The sequence below is a fragment of the Thermobia domestica genome, chromosome 5 (genome assembly GCF_964235325.1).
Source record: "Thermobia domestica chromosome 5, izTheDome1.hap1.1, whole genome shotgun sequence".
In the NCBI taxonomy this organism is placed as follows: domain Eukaryota; kingdom Metazoa; phylum Arthropoda; class Insecta; order Zygentoma; family Lepismatidae; genus Thermobia; species Thermobia domestica.
This window is the reverse complement of record NC_137458.1, coordinates 249,145,164-249,162,190: the sequence shown is the minus strand read 5'-3', so window position 1 is coordinate 249,162,190 and position 17,027 is coordinate 249,145,164. Positions and strand designations below refer to the sequence as shown.

Below are 17,027 nucleotides of genomic sequence, written 5' to 3'. Positions count from 1 at the left end.
AACTTCGAAACTATCCGCTTCTGAGCACAGGTCCATATGAACGTTTTTTCTTATTTTGATGTGAGGAATTGTAAATGGTTATTTTCCATGATATCTTGCTCAAGAAAGGATTTAAGTCCAGTACTCCTTCCCCTTGTGCACATCGCTGCTTTGGATGTCATTTTAAGTAGTAGCTTCCTTCTCGTATACCATTGGTATTGAAAATGTATTAAACGCCAATCAATTAAAGTTTTAGAGCTCTTTTCAAGAAAATCATCAGATATTGCAGCTACCAGTGAACTACTGTCTCTGGCTTTTTCACGACTAAAATTAGATGTGACATATTGAAGAATAGTTAAAAGTTTATTTCTTTATGAAATATGAGAAAAATCATTGCAGCCGTTTTTCGAGAAAATTATCCATGAGAAAAATCATTGCAGCCGTTTTTCGAGAAAATCACCCGCGGATGATCTTACTCCTCTATGAAAATATATTTTAGAGAATATTTTAGACTAATAAATTGTGTCATTCTATTTACGCAATGTGAACAAATTTGTCAGAGCTATTTTTGCGAAAATCGACCAAACAAGAAACCCCAGCTACTGTTCTTGTATTTTTAGATTGACATTAATAACGCCATGTAGTAGAATTCTTAACGAAATATCTATTTTATATACATGAACAGAATCATTAGAGATACTTTCAAACAAACAATTCTAAAAATATTTTCCGAGAAAAACGATTTGAGTTTTACTGTTGGGTTAACAAAATATTTGTTTCTGAATTACGAACCAAATCGTTAGATCCATCAGTGCCGTCCGGTGGCAAGGGGGGGGGGGGGAGCGGGGCGACGGCCTTGAGCGCCGAAATAAGGGGGTGCAAAATTCGGTAGGAAAAAAGAAAAGAAAAGAAGGAAAGAAAAAAAGAGAGGGAAAATGACTTGGAGTATTTTAGATCAACACAAAATGCACGTGCACATGCATAAAATGGGAGAAAAAAGTATTAAAAAGTGCTCAAAATCAAGGAAAAGCTGTGTTTATTTTTGAAAATTTTCTTATTCTTCGCGCCAACCATGGTGGCACTTCACGACTGGTCTTTTCGACCTTACTCATATGTACGGTGTGCCGTCGTCTGCTCTCGCCCCGGGCGCTGATTTTCCACGGCATGGCACTGAGATCCATTATCAAGGACATTTTAATTTTCGAGTGAAACTAATTTTAATTTTAACTAATTTTAATTGTAGGGCTAACAAAATGTTTGTTTCTGAAATATGAACCAAGGACATTATCAGGGACATTTTCATTTTTGAGTGAACTAACCTTATCTGTGGATGTAGAAAGAAAATAAATGAAAAAAGAGCGAGAAATTCTGTATATTTGGTTGTGATACGTTGAACGATGTAGTCTCTAAGCTCCTGGACAGACAAACTAATGAATATGAGGAGAAAATCCAAAAACGAGGGTCCCTGTTTCTAGCCTCGGCCAATGAGTTAGTGGTGGTGAATAACTTCGTTGATGGATTATCTTGTTTCCTCCAAAATTTTCATTCCACTACATATTCATAATCATTTAGGCCCATTAATTATCCATCTCCTTTAGCCTAAAGGTCATAATCGAGGGACATAAAACCAGAATTTAAATACAAAGCTGCAACTTTACAGTTCACTAATTTTATATATTTCTCTTCTTTGTGTATTCTATTCGATGGTAAAATTATGTTTAGTTCGTTTATTACTATCAAAATTTCCTAACTCCAGATGCTAGAGAGATATCTAGTAAGGACCTTTTTTTGTTACCAACCTTCCTCAAATTTTACCTATATTATGATTTTATTTTTAGACGAGAGAACGCTTACAATAGAGAAGAGTGAAGGAAAATAACAAAAGACGGAAGTACTGACAACATACAATCATAGGAAAAGGGAAGACGAATGATTTCATCTTTAGACTCTGTAAAAGCCTTTTGCCTACTGATTTTCGAATCAACATTCGTAGTCTGAGGGAAATTTCGTAGATAAAATTAGCAAAAAGGAAAAAGAGGATTTTTTGCCAGGGAAATTCTCCCACTGACTGACCAATTTTTCTTTGTTCTTCAGAAATAAACCAATATAATTGTAATAGTATGTGTGGTGTTTGTTCGAAATAGCATAACTTGCACCCATTGTTGGATAGATGTATTTTTTTGTTTAAAAAAAAAAAAAAAAAAAAATGAAGAAAAAGTAAAAAAAAATAAAAGCAAAAAGCAAATGAACAAAACGAATATTGATGACGCTTCCCTTAATATAGCTAATTTAATTTTATCAAGTAATTTCCTTATATGAATTGGACATTCTACAAACTAGGAAAAATTTGATAAGAAAAGGGAAAATTTTTGTGTCAGTCGAGGGAAATTTTCTTAAGAAAATCTACAAACACTGCAAACTGTGAGTAATTCTCATGCAATATACTTGTTTCGCCCACTTTGAGATCGAACTGATCACAATATATAGTTCTAAGTTATGTACTCTTTCGCATTCTCCCATTTGTTTCCCAATTTTGGCTTCGATTTACCTACATATTAGTGATTAGTTTGAGAAAGAAAAAGAAAAAGAAAAGAGTCGGAATTATCCAAAACTTTCAATTTGTCAGATATTATATACTGACCTAGCAAATAATATAAATCTTTCAAGTCTCACTTATTTTGAGCGTAGGCGTGTAAAAAATATGACGTCATACGTCGATATTTAAAATTAGATCCCACATGACCAACCACAACAAAGAAAAACTGGTTTCTTTTATTCATTGACCGCAAACTAAATTATGAAATATTGGTTCTGACATTGAAATGTTTAATAATAATAAAAAATATCTGTCAGCTTTCGTCTGATTCTTTTTTTCACTCAGAACTATAACTGAAGTTGTGGTTTTGTGCGATTTTTTCTTTACCTTCTTTTGTTATTATTATTGTTTCGTCTGGCACCATTGTTCTCACGTAACAATACATGTATAACAGGAAAGAAAGTAGTAGTAACATTAGAACGTACTCAAAAATATGATGACGTACTTGTTAGACTGTTGTCCATTATAGGAAGCTGTGATAACACAACTGTTCAATGTTGCGTGAAAAATTACTTTTTGTTTGTTCTTACTCATCTGATTTTAATGAGGTCTTTATAGATTTAATTTCTTTTTTTCTTACCATGTTTCCCAAGAATCAATTGATTTTACACGGTCAAGTTGAAGGGAACTAAGAATATACATGATTTAGCTTAAGAGAGAGCAGAAGTTGATACAGCTAGTGTGGATTAAGAGCTTTCTTTCATTCACTTTTTTTTCTTTTGTGTTTGTCTTTAGAGAGAGCATGTGTATTTATAAGGACTGAGGTTCATGTTTTTACTCTGCCCACTACAACGTTACTGAGGACTGTTAAAATTGATAACGGTACCTTTTATTAATTAATAAGGAGTACAATCACTTATTCACCACAGAAGACAAAAATATCAAACATATTGAATATGTAAGCTAGGAGTACTTAGTGAAGTAAAGTATGGGATAGATTTTTTTTTTTTTAATGATGAAAATGAATAATGTAGGAATGCTGTCTTTTTATGAAGAACTGGTTGTAAACAACTTCGACCGCTACTGTTTACGAAGCGTAATGTCACACAAAGTAAACTATAAAAATCAGTCTACTTACAGGTTTCTGTAATCCCTGAATCTTTAAATTAATAGGAAATTTAAAGTTTCAGGAATTACAGAAACCTATAAGTAGAATGATAGTTACAATTCCTGAGCGTGGTTTTGCTATGTCTGTAAACTATAACATATTATCATTTATTTCATAACACAAATACGTATTATTTGAAACATTCACTTTTATACCTCTCAATACGAATGAACGGAATAACACAAATTATCCCGGAAATACGTACTTATGTTTAGCAACTACTGAAAATGGCGTGATGAATTAATTATAACAAGGTCATGTTAATTTCTTCCACGTATTTCAGTTTTCGACAGTAAATTTTTATATTAATAATATTCTTTTCATATCATACTACACTAATATAATTTTAATACTTTTAAAGAAGCACTGTTCCTTTTGTGGAAAATAATTTTATTACGAGACATCTTTCCTGTATGCTAAGATAAATGATGAGTTTCAGACGACGTGCCAAAAGTAGTGAAGTTCACTGAAAAATAACATTATTTCAGTTATTAATTCTGATTCGTAGAAAAAAGTTCTTGTTATTGATAACTTTGATTGCTTATATTTCTACTTGTATCATTATTTTAGGTCATTAATTCTGATTCGTAGAAATATTTCTTGTTATTGATAACTTTTATTGATTATATTTTTACTTGTGTCTTAGCTAATATTAAATTATGACGCTAATTAGTTAACCAAAACTGGAAAAATCTCACTTGGTTCACTAAAGAATCCAAATTCTGCTGAACCGTTGTCACTAACCGTTTGTTTTTGATGTTATGATAAAATTCGAAAATCATCACACAATATATTACTGTGCTGAACTAAAAATGAGGATATTTACTCTATAACTATTCCATAGTATAACATATTACGATAAATTTACACAATATTTATATACTGTCAGTTCAAATATGATGAATATGAAAAATTCGCTGTAAAGGGTACACGACTATACAAAGATGGAAATATTATCGGTCAGAATGTGAGAAGAAAAGGAATATCAGTTCTTTAAAAGACCAATCACATCTTTCTTTTTCCTTTTATTCTTTTAAATCTAGTAAAATAATGAGGTCAATAATTAGTATACTCCTATTACGCTTTTAAACGCTTCCAACAGATAATTCTTGTTGCAGTTCCAATATTAACAATATAAACAAACTATACCACACTTTTTGTATATTTTAATTTTGTCGATATTTTTAGCATTAGGGACGTTCGATATATGTTTTCCTAAGCTGTTAAAAAGCTATTTTTTAAGATACACATTTGTAAACTATATATAGATGTGTAGGTGGGTCCTTTCTTGCTCCTCCACATAATCCCCATTGAGATCCAGGCATTTGTCCCACCGATGCTCCAATTTATCCAAACCCTTTGCAAAAAAAAAAAAAAAAAAAAAAAAAACGGACTCTGACTATTTGGGCTAGAACATTGGCAGAGTGGATGAACTTGCTCAAGAAAACTGTCGAATTAAGGTATACGAAGTGGCAGAAAGATTGAACATTTCTGTTGGAAGAACCCATCACATCATTCACGAGAAACTGCAATACTGCAAAGTGTGTGCACGTTGGGTTCCTCATCAACTGAGCCCGGATTTTTTTTTTTCAAAGGGTTTGGACAAATTTTTACAGGGGACAAATGCCTGAATCCCAATGGGGATTATATGGAGAAGTAAGGAAGGACCCACCTACACATGTGTATATAAAATTTTATTTCAGCTTAAGAAAACATATATTGAACGACCCATGTATTATATTGAGCATTAAGATACAATATAAACATGTACTCTGTCACTCTGTCACCAACAAAATATGATAAGAACATTTGCAATTTATGTGTTAAATTATATGTTTGTCATATTTTGTTAGTGATAGAGTTCCTCTAAATGTGTATTACTTTCCTGAAAATAAAGTTAGAAACTTCAAAAAGTATGGTATAATTTGTTTATACTATTAAGTTTGACAGTAGCAACAGGCCAACAGGTAGTGTCTGTTAGAAACGCTTAAAAATACACAAGAACTCTACTTATTATTAACCTTATTATTCACTTATATTTAAAAGAATATTAATATGAAATATATATATATAGAAAAAATCCTCTAGCATGAATTAAAAATTTGTCTGACACTATACAATGATAGTTAAAGGGAAGATTATTTTCTGAGTCCTAATCAAATATGTTGGGAAAGGAATGAAATTTCTAGTTTTTGTAAAGGTATCAAATTAGTCAATTAATTTTTATGAATAATTAAATTCGTATACGTAATTAGCATAAAATTATACATTTGAAACCTTTCAGTTTAACGTCCTACAATTATGCTCTTTAGGCTAAGAGAGACGATGATTAAAGCAAGTGAATGATGATAGAAGAATTGGTAGAATGAGAAAGTGGGAGGAAACAGGAGTACCCTAAGAAAACCCACAACACGATGTTGTCCACCACAAACTTACTTGGCCGGGATTCGAACGAGGAATCCCCGCACCAGAGCCATTGTGTCTCGCGCACCGCGGGAAAACACACTATCACTGAGCAATTGTGCCCCCTTATATAAAATTATAGCATGGAAATTGATTTATCTAGTATAAAAATCGAGTCATTTTATTATTAACAATATTATTATTATTTTACAAGTCTAATCACGTTGAAAAATAGAAGAAAATAGACAGAAACTATAGTACAGTGCTAACACAAAGAGCCTTGCATATTCAATGAGCCAGATGTTGTATTACTGCAACATTGCGTCAAAATGATCGAAGCCTATCTTCTAGACATATTTAAAAGAATGACAGTCCTTCTCCTATTGTAACATACCAGCTGAAATTCCCATTCTTCGCATGAGAAGAATATGTTTATAAAAAATATTTAGAAGGTAAATTTGAGCCCTATTCGAATCTCAACATCCCTAACGATGTGTATTTAAATTGAAATGAATTGATCCAGCTCCATCCAAGTGCTAAATATGTTTAAAAATTAATTTCAAATGGTGCAGCCATTATTCTTTGTGAACAATTTAAACCTCCACTTCCCCTTCCCCCTCTTTTAGATTTTAATAAAATTGGCATGATAAAAATCCTAGCTCAAAGTAGATATTTAATATCTTCCAAAATTAATTTCACGTGGTTCAACGATGTGAATTTGTTTAGCGGACAAGCATACAAAAAATATTCAGCTTTATATAAGAGTACATCTTGAAATCTGGTAATTTTAAATATAAGCATTTTTCAATTATTTCTTATGCTATACTTAATCAATAATTATGAAGAATATAAGAATCTTACACTCAACGTATTCTTATCTTCTATTTACAGGTGGCACTCCTTCTAATTGCAATAGAAGCGAATAGCTGGAGTAATAATCCTACGCAGTACCACATCCAAACTGATGAAGGCCCTGAACGATACTTTCGTTACCAAACCTTATCAGGTCAATACCGGAAGGAGAAACGGCTAGAAGACGGTACAGTAGTTGGTACATATGGGTGGGTAGATCCAAATGGTTATCTTCGTTTAAGAGATTATGTGGCCGACAAAAGCGGTTATCGTGTTGTCAAAACAAAAATGGTTTTCGTCGGAAAATCATCTAATGTTAAAACAGGCGCTGGTATAAAACAACCGCTTGATAATACGATACAGGGATCAACATCAAGTGATTCCAGTTCCAGATTCCCATATCAACGACCCGCTCCAATCAAAGCTCCAGCTCCGGTGATCGGTGCCGATTACTCAGTTGATGATATTAAAAGAATTTCAACCGATTCTTCTGATTCATCTCAAAATAGCATCCAAGTACCTGCAACAACAGTTAAAGAAACACAAGTAAATGTTGTTCCATCTTCAAGATACACGCCGTACGGAAATCCATCATTATTGCCACAGTACGATGGTGTATCTGTTTACCACAATGGCTTCCGGTACTATCTTCCACGACAGTACCATGAAGAAGAAACGAGATCAGATGGACAACGAGATGGCAGTTTTGGTTACATCGATCCTTTTGGTATCAGAAGAGTAATTTATTATAATGCAGGAAATTCAGGATTTGTACATAGAAAAAATAATAGGTATGTTGGATTCAATGCTACACCTTACGATCCACGATTTTAAGAAAAATCTTGAGAAAGACTTCAAAATTAACATTTTTTTAAATAAAATTTATATATTAAAAAATTCTGTGATAAATCACAATGTTAGACTTTTAGTGAAAACTTCGTGTTGAAGAATAAACGAGTGGTAATAAGTTTGTGTAATGAACAAAGCTCACAGTCATTAACAGAAAATGATAATTAATAACCACCGAAAACGACCTTTTTAATTTAGTGATTTTATTCAAATAATGGATTATCTTTTATATAAATATTAAGTTTTAAAGTGGATACTTCATATTTTGTAGGTTTCAACCCATAGTGTCATAAATAATGAGCTCGTATCCTTTATTCTGTGAAAAGAATCAGAATAAAGTATAGTATATTCTGGAAATGGAAAGTATGTAAGTTATACAAAACCTACACCAGTATATACTATTAGAAATGGTATAGTAACCCTAAACCAAGTTGTACTACTATATACTGCCAATGTATATAGAGTTTTATTGTAGCAATCATATAATTTATTAGATTTATTCAACTTCCTTGTACAGATTTAAAATATATATACTTTATTTATATAAGGAATGGTTGAATAGCGTTGTGAAGTTTCTATAGTTTGGATGCAATTAAGGTGAATAAGTGTCCATTTTAAATTACAATGTAAAGCAAAATGGCTGATTTTGTAAAGCAATCATATTTTATTTTTCTATTATTATTTTTTTTTATCTAGTTAAGTACTAAGGCTAAATAAGCAATAGAATTCTATTTTCAATGTTTTCAACAGATAGTATATATTGCAGCAGCCAATAGTAATAGTTTAAAGAGATTATAAAATATTTTTTGTACTTTTTCTGTCACTTGATATTTTCAGGAAAAAAAAAATAAGCATTTAGACAGAACCTAATCAATAAGATATAAGAAGAATATTTGGAATTTATTTCCTATATTTCATTCTTAAATAGTACTTATATAATCTGACAATATTAATATGAACGAAGATATCAATGAAGTATCATCGTTCATATTAGCAATGTCAAATTACGTAAATTATAATGTACTAAGAACAGAAAATATAAGACACAAATTGTATGTCATGTTGGTGGGAAATTGTAAATTGTTTTACCTTGCTGTCTAGATTTAAAAAATGGAGCATTATAAACGTCTTTTTTTACGGAAGAATGAAATTCCTTTAAAAGATATAGGTAATAAGTGAACGGAGTTTTATCAGTAATTTAAAATAAAGACCTATGATCAGCATAAAATTGGATCATAAAAATTGACTTAAATTGTATCTAATTTTTTTCTATGTCTGATCAGGTATTTATCTTCAAGAGAAATTTAAAGGAACTATCTTGTAATGTTTCACACAAAGAACTTTAATATTATAATCTAGAAATGAACTTCTAGTATATTATTAATAAGTGAATGGTTCCTAGATCAATGTAAAGATTCTTCACAGGTTTAATCAAAAGAAAGTTTATAAATAAACTTTCCTTAAAAAATACAAGGGAAAAACTAGAATGCATCATTACATTTCAAGAGATATGTATTTCATTTCAACGTATATTTATATATATTCAAATATGGCAACGAGGAAATGAAACATCTTTTTTGAATAAAACTGTAGGATGATCTTTTGTTTTCGAGAGCATGCACTTATTTTTTGTTACATGTATGTTGTTCCAAGTAGACGGATCCCACCGCCCGCCCGTGACCTTGGCGATCATATAGTGGCACACCCTATATATGGGACCTTGTCGTTCCCATTTAGGAAACAGAAGAAGAGCGAAACGAAGAAAAAAAAGAATAAATAAGAATTTGTACTTGATATAATTTCCTTCTGTTATACCTGATTTTTTCTACATGAGAATGCAGTTAGAATGTACAGAAATATCGTTAAGATGAAATGAGATTACATTATAATTAGTGTCAATAGTTTTTTTGCTTAATTTATTGTTTGCTTGTATAATAAAGCATTACATGATTTCATGTTTAATGTTTACGATAACGAAACAAAAATACATCTGCATTACCTACAGAGGGCGTGACAAATTTTACTTTCGCAACTTGCGTGGGCTGTTTTTTTAAACTCATCTACAAGTTGGTCAGCGTCCAAGAATACCTTCCCTCGCTTTTTCTTTCTCTTCTTTATAAGATCTAGTGCAAATGAATTCTCTTTCTCTAACTGTCCTATACCACTGTGTAACAGGTCTCTTTATCGACAGCAGGTACAACTTGTACTGCAACACCCACGATCTACCTTGTGGTGTATTTGGACTACGTCCATAACGCATAAAAGAAGGCGAACATTTTTAATCGGTCATTCTAAGCTCTACTTTCACGTTTTTCCAAGGCGGGCTCTTATGATGCAATGTTGAAGTCACGAGTGAAAGAAAGTTTTGTAAGATTTTTCTTTCTTTCTTTGTACTTTTAAATGAATTAGTTCCATCAATGATAAAAAGAAAATAAAGAAAAAAAAATATCTTAGTCAGTATCAAACACTTAAGCAAAGAAAGTAAACGCTCTTTGCAAATACTGATACTTCATTTCTTTGCTATAAAGATAGTATCATTAAATAAATTCCATTTCATGTTTTTTTTTTTTTTAATGAAAAAGAAAATGGTGTTTAAAAGTATAACTCCTAAACAGACTGATAGAAGATAAAAGTTGCGGTGGCTCAGTGTTAGAGCGTTCACCTCTGGTGCATGGAGCCATTGGTTTGATCCCAGTTCTCACGAAGTGAACTTTGTGGTGGACAAACACCGTGTGCGTGGGTTTTCTCGAGGTTCCCCGTTTCCTCCCACTTTCTTCATTCCATTGTTTCCTTCATTTCTCATCACCGTCTCATTTAGCCTAGCCGGCATAACCGTGGGACGTAAAACTGAAAGAATATAAAAGTAAAATTATTTTTATAAAAAATTATGGTTCATAGAAATCAAAATGTCAAAATTGTTAATAACTAAATTCTTATAAAGGAAACAGAAATGTGTATAAAATTACGTATAAATGATAGATCTACGATATGTTGTATTTTATATAGCAAATAACATACATAATTACGTTAAACTGATCTAGTGATAAACAATATCCTGAAATAGAAATAGCCAATTTGACACTTAATTAAATACCAGTTATTCCAAGTCCGGTTAGTACTTAATCAGTAAGTTTGAATTACATTAGAAATAAGAAGTTGAAATGCGAATGGAAGGTAGAAGTAGTTTTAATGTATGTAGTGTTAAAAAGTAAATAAGTAATTCTATGTAGATTTTGGGTTATATACTTAGCAATTTACAAGAACACACACACTTGATATTGGTGTAAGGATTTATCCTATATCACAATTAATTCTCGTAATTGTGATAAGTAGAAAATTAGTTAAAATTCAAAATATTTTTAATAACAAGTTTGCTAATTTGTAACATATTTGATCAGTATATTACATTTTGAAAGGTTAGCATTAAGACCAATATGAATTTAAAGAATAAAAGATGTTTAATTACCAGTATCAAAAGTAATATTTTTTTTGTTGGTATGACTACCAACAATGGTATCTATAAATGTAAGAACAACAATATTGAAAAAGATAACTATCTATCTATCTATCTATCTATCTATATCTATATCTATATATATATATATATATATATATATATATATATATATATATATATATTAATAATAAAAATTTTCGTATATATATTTTAAACTAGTCAACATATAATATCAAATTATTGAGATCATTTTGAACTATTGAATGGAAAGGATAAATCAATCTTAGTTTGTTAAGATCATGTCATTATTATTATTACTACTGTCATTAGCGTTTCTTTATTTTTTGTACTGTAGAAGCAAAGCAAAAATGTTTGAGAAACTCGAAGTATCAAGTTGTTTCTTAGTAATTTTTGTTTATAAAAATTCATTTGGTACCAAAATTTGAAATTTAAAACTGTTACAATATACCTTGTATATTATAAGTGTTTGAAATTTGATAAGAAAATATTGCATAATCTGTTTAATTAATTTCCTAAGTCAACTTAGAATTATACTAAAATTTTCTTCAAATAAACATATAATAGTTTATTTAAATTACCGATTGATATTCTAATTATGCGCTATAAACAACTAGTAAATATATATAAATTATAATTATTCGAAGTACTTTTCTTCGTTTTTACTTATTACGATATTGAATGTTTTAATTACAAGAATTACGAATTATCATATTTGAACTATGAGATACCACTGTGTTATACAATATCATGTAAAAATTTTCTTCATATGTTTCAACACATGTATGGACGAGCTGTTAATATTTAAGATATAATTATCATTTGTATTTCTCATCTGCAATACCCTGATATCAACACAGTGGTTACTTCAATTTTAGAAGAACGGTGGGAAAATTATACCATAAACATAATTTATGTTTTCTTCACGCCAATTTTCACCTAAGAAGTGTCCTTTGTAATGCTAGTTTATGTACAAATTGTAATTAAATATTATACAACATTATTTTAACTTATTTGACAGCCAATATACATATATACATAATATTTTATTTTAATGAAAGAAAAGAAAACTTATGTAGAATGCATGGTTTATCAAGTTACATTACTTTTAGTTGTTGTTCATATGTATGTATTAGTGTGCAGTAAATGAATAGGTTTACAGTTTAAAATTTAAAAAAAAACTGTTTAGTTTTATTTAACATATATAATATTTTGTGTGCCATGTTTTGCACGAAGAAGAGGAGTTATAAGATCTTGTAAATTACAGTTCATTCACTGGTAATGGGACTTTATCTTTTATTTAAAAAAAAGAAAAGGAAAGAGTTTTGTTTTATAACAAAATAAAATTCCAAGGAAAATAAAAGATTCTTTTCGTGTAACAAGTAACATATTTTTACTAATATCTAAAAACTTAAAATTCACAGGTCATTTACATTTTTAGTGTTAAATGTTTTTGTTTTTTAATTCTGTTTTAGCAAATATATGTTGATTTTTAAGTGAATGTACTCTGGTTTCGAGATCTTTTTGTATGATTATTTTAGAATTGTTTGTAAATAAAAAAAAATCTAATTTGTTAAATCTGAGTTTTATTAACTTTTTTTTCCTTTTAGTAAGATATGATCTATGATAACTGCGATATGGATGAATTTACTATTCAGGATGTGCTTCAAAATTTATACTTACTTTGAATGATTACAAACTTAAGGTTTGCTTTTAAATATATGTATCTTAGTTCGATACCTGAGTAGTACTATTAGTAATGACATGAAGTGTGAACGTGAAATAAAAGCAAGGATAGGAATGGTGAAAAAAGTCTTTAGAAGGAAGAAAACACTGTTTTGTGGGACCTTGAATAAAGAGTTGAGAAAAAGACTCATAAAATGTTTCCTGTGGAATATTGTTCCATATGGATCAGAAACATGGACATTACGCAAAAATTATGAAAAATGAGTGAAAATTTTCGAAATGTGGATGTGGAGAAGAATGGGGACAATTAGCTGGGTTGAGCTGAAAACGAATGAGAGGATCTTAGAAATGATAGGGGAGAAAAGAACAATTTTAGATATTATTGAGAAGAGAAACTAGTTGGGACATTGACTAAGAAGGAACTGTATCATGAGGGATGTGTAAGAGGGTATGATGGCAGGAAAGAGAGGAAGGGGAAGAAGGAGACTTCAATTAATAGACGATAGAGGTGCAAGGGCTCGGGAAAAAACAGGCTTTTTTTGAAGAAAACTCGGTTTTTTTGCTTCGCTTTTTTGCTTGGGAAATTTTGGGCTTTTTCAAAATTCTGCTTTAAATTGATAAATCAGATTTTGTTTCGCTTCTCTATAACACAAAAAGTCATTTAATTAGTGGTTGATGCCGATAATAATATAAAACCTCGAAAATAAACCATGAATTTCGAAAAGATATTTCAAACAATTTTACTTCTCAACATATTTACATTATGAACTCCAAAGGATTGACCAGTGCATACAATAAGATTTTTTAACCTCCTATATACAAAAGTAAGCAGGGTTGGCAAGAACCATAGTTGTTTTTGAAAATGCTAAAAACTCGTTTTTTGGGGGGAGTTTAAACTCGGCTTTTTTTTGGGCTTAAACCAGGTTTTTTGGGGTTTAGATGTTTTGCTTTATGTATTTATATTACATATTGACAGAAATAAGTTTGTTTCTCCTTGGTGTTATTATGCTGGAAGAGGTCACATAAGCTTAAAGAAGTCCGGTCAGTAAATTTCTTAAATTAGGAAACTCCAGCCCTAGCCATCGGGAAAATCCCGTCGTTACTCTAAATGTGAAACAATAACGGAAAAATCCTGTTATTGCTTTGCATCTAAACTTTAAAGGTCAACGTATCATAATCAGTGTGCTAAAACTGAGGTATTAAATTACAAATTTAGTACGTACATATCAATGAAAGTCCAATCCAAGCTAATGTTAGAAGCTACGTAGGCAATCGATAAATTATGCCAATTTCTATCACTATTTTTAAGCAACTTTGGCTTCTTTATAAAACAACAGGCATTCAGGCATGCAGAAATATACAATTTGGTTTCGTTTCGTATGTTCAGGCTTAACATTCCTACGTAATACCGAGGTTGTCAAGGAGAAAACTTTCGCTTAAAGTTCCATCCGAACCTCTAATTTGTTTACGCATGAAAGAAGGGTTGTGGTTCAATCGGGAATTGAACATGGGACACCTTGATCAAAAGGTGAAAAGGAAATAAAACTAATGCAGATTGTTTGATGCGTGGAAACGTCACCATGAAGTTCACACGATTCGCATTTTTCGTTCTTTTTATTTTTTTGGTTTTAAACCAGTTGTTTGTTTAAAAAAAAAAAAAAAAAATTCTGCTGGTGTAAACCAGCCAACCCTAAAAGTAAATACTTCTTTTAAAAAATACACAAATAACTAACAAAATTCTATGTAGTATTTTTACTTCAAAATATTCCATACCCTCTTTTTGGAACAAAATAAAATTAAAATAAAACATAAGAGAAATACTTAGATTTATATGATACACTTAAAGGCTGCACATCTAGAGCTTTTGGTTCTGTATATTCTTGAAATTCTATAGTTTTATATAACCACCATCACGGTTTACTCAGTCCTCAAGTTTCCTGAATTTTTAACAAGAGGGATTCAACATATGAAGGGTGTGAGGCAAGAACATGGTAACCCACAATTTTACGATTTTAAGAAATTAGAGATTTTCTGCTGCACAATCCATTTTGAAAGTCGGAAAGCTGATTTTTCACATAAGACTACAGGGTTTGTATGATAAGTAATGAGACCAGGTCTGGAAACATTGTTTTATTGATCTGATCTGTACAGGGACTTAAAAGCTTTCGAAGTACTCTCCTCTTGCGTCGATGCACTTCTGCAATCGATGTTTCCACGCTGCAAACGCCCCCTGGAAGTCAGCAGCCGGCATGTCCTTTAGAAATGTGGTCACGGCTGCTTGGACGGCTGTGACGTCTGCAAAACGGGTTCCTTTCAAGCGTGGCTTCAGCTTCGGGAAGAGGAAGAAGTCGGCCGGGCTCACATCTGGGCTGTAGGGTGGTTGTGGAAGGACTTCCACCCCAATCCGGGTCAAAAAGGAGGTCACTAAGAAGGCGGTGTGGGCAGGGGCATTGTCGTGATGCAACTTCCACCGGCTAGCGATCGCCGGTCTTTTCCGCTTGACGCTCCTGTGCAGTCTCTCAAGGACTTGTTTGTAGAAGGCGGCGTTGACGGCTTGTCCTTGGGGTACAAACTCCTTGTGGACCACCCCCACATTGTCAAAAAAAACAATCAACATTGTTTTCACCTTTGACTTCGACATTCTGGCCTTCTTGGGGCGCGGGGACGCAGGAGTGTGCCACTCCGCGCTTTGACGTTTCGTTTCAGGGTCGTACTGGAACACCCACGACTCGTCACCTGTTATGACGTCATCTTCAAAGTTAGGGTCACTGTTCATGAGGTTAAACAGTTCCTGACAACAATCAACACGTCGTTGCTTTTGTTCGTCAGTCAACACTCGCGGCACCAGTTTCGCACAGATTTTTCTCATTCCCAATTGTTCCGTCACAATCTTGTGCACTGTTGTGTGGTTCATATCGAGTTCATCAGCAATCAATCTCAACGATAATCGACGGTCTGAGTTCAGGAGATCCCTCACTTTTGCCACAGTTTCGTCCGTAGTCACTGTTGTCGGGCGTCCAGCCCTCTCCAGATCCTCAACGCTTTCCCGGCCGTTCCGGAACGCACTGTGCCAACGAAACACCTGGGCTTTGGATAGGGCTTCCTCTTTGTAGGCCTCCGTGATGAGAGAAAGCGTCTGAGTAGCCGTTTTCCCCAGGCGAACGCAAAATTTGATCGCATAACGCTGTTCGATGGAACCCTCCATGTTTGTTGATTTTCCGCCGTGACAAGAATGTTCACAAGGGCTTTGTCCAAGGCTTGTCCGCGCTCCACTAAGGCTCGGAGCCAACTGACGCGCGGTGCGTTGCTTTGCTCGGACCCCCCCCTACATCCTCCATCACCGACATACCCGCTCCAGCGACACGCGCGCCGCGGCGCGGCGAGTCTCATTACTTATCATACAGACCTTGTATACATGAAGGACTAAACGAAGCGGTGTGCGTTGCTATCTATCTGCTGCATAACTCAGCAATTGAAAATTTGTTGGTTACCATGTTCTTGGCTCACATCCTTCATATCAGGGTTGGCAAATACCATGGTTTTTATTGAAAAAAAAAAGTTTTTTTTTTTGGTTTAAATAATTTATTCTATGTATTTATATTAGATATGGACAGAAATTTGCTTGTTTCGCCTTGGTGTTATTATGCAACAACAAGGTTATGCTGGAAGGGGTCACATAAGCTAAAGCGGAATCCAAACCGTTTCTCGGCTTACATCCAGAAGAAATTGTCTATTTGGACCCGAACCCGGAACTAATTGGTCACAAATGTTGTTGCCGACTCACTCACGAAGGATTCCTGATAAAAATACGTTGTACTGATCTTTACACAGGCCTACTTGTTAATATAATTGTCAAGAGTCATTTCAGAAGGACAAAAAGATAAACAGTTACACAAGTAAAAACATTATAGGCCTACAATTATATATAAATCGGGAAACTCCCGCCTTAGCCATTGGGAAAATCCTGTTATTACTTTAAATGTATTTGTATGTAAAATTTTAAGGCCAAAATATCATAATCACTACACTAAAACTGAGGTATTAAATTACAAACTTGGTATGTAGATATCATTCAATAA

At 32.5% G+C, this 17,027-nt stretch overlaps 1 protein-coding gene across 1 annotated transcript in view; it reads left to right on the top strand.

Annotated features, from left to right (window-relative positions):
- The window catches only part of LOC145685459 (uncharacterized), a 66,779-nt gene extending 54,030 nt beyond the window's left edge, over positions 1 to 12,749 (top strand). Inside the window, exon 2 of the mRNA XM_081757860.1 lies at positions 6,978 to 12,749. Within this exon, the coding sequence (XP_081613986.1) occupies positions 6,978 to 7,772 (795 nt within the window). The 3' untranslated portion in view covers positions 7,773 to 12,749. The remainder of the gene's footprint in view (positions 1 to 6,977) is intronic.
- Positions 12,750 to 17,027: the final 4,278 nt, after the last annotated feature.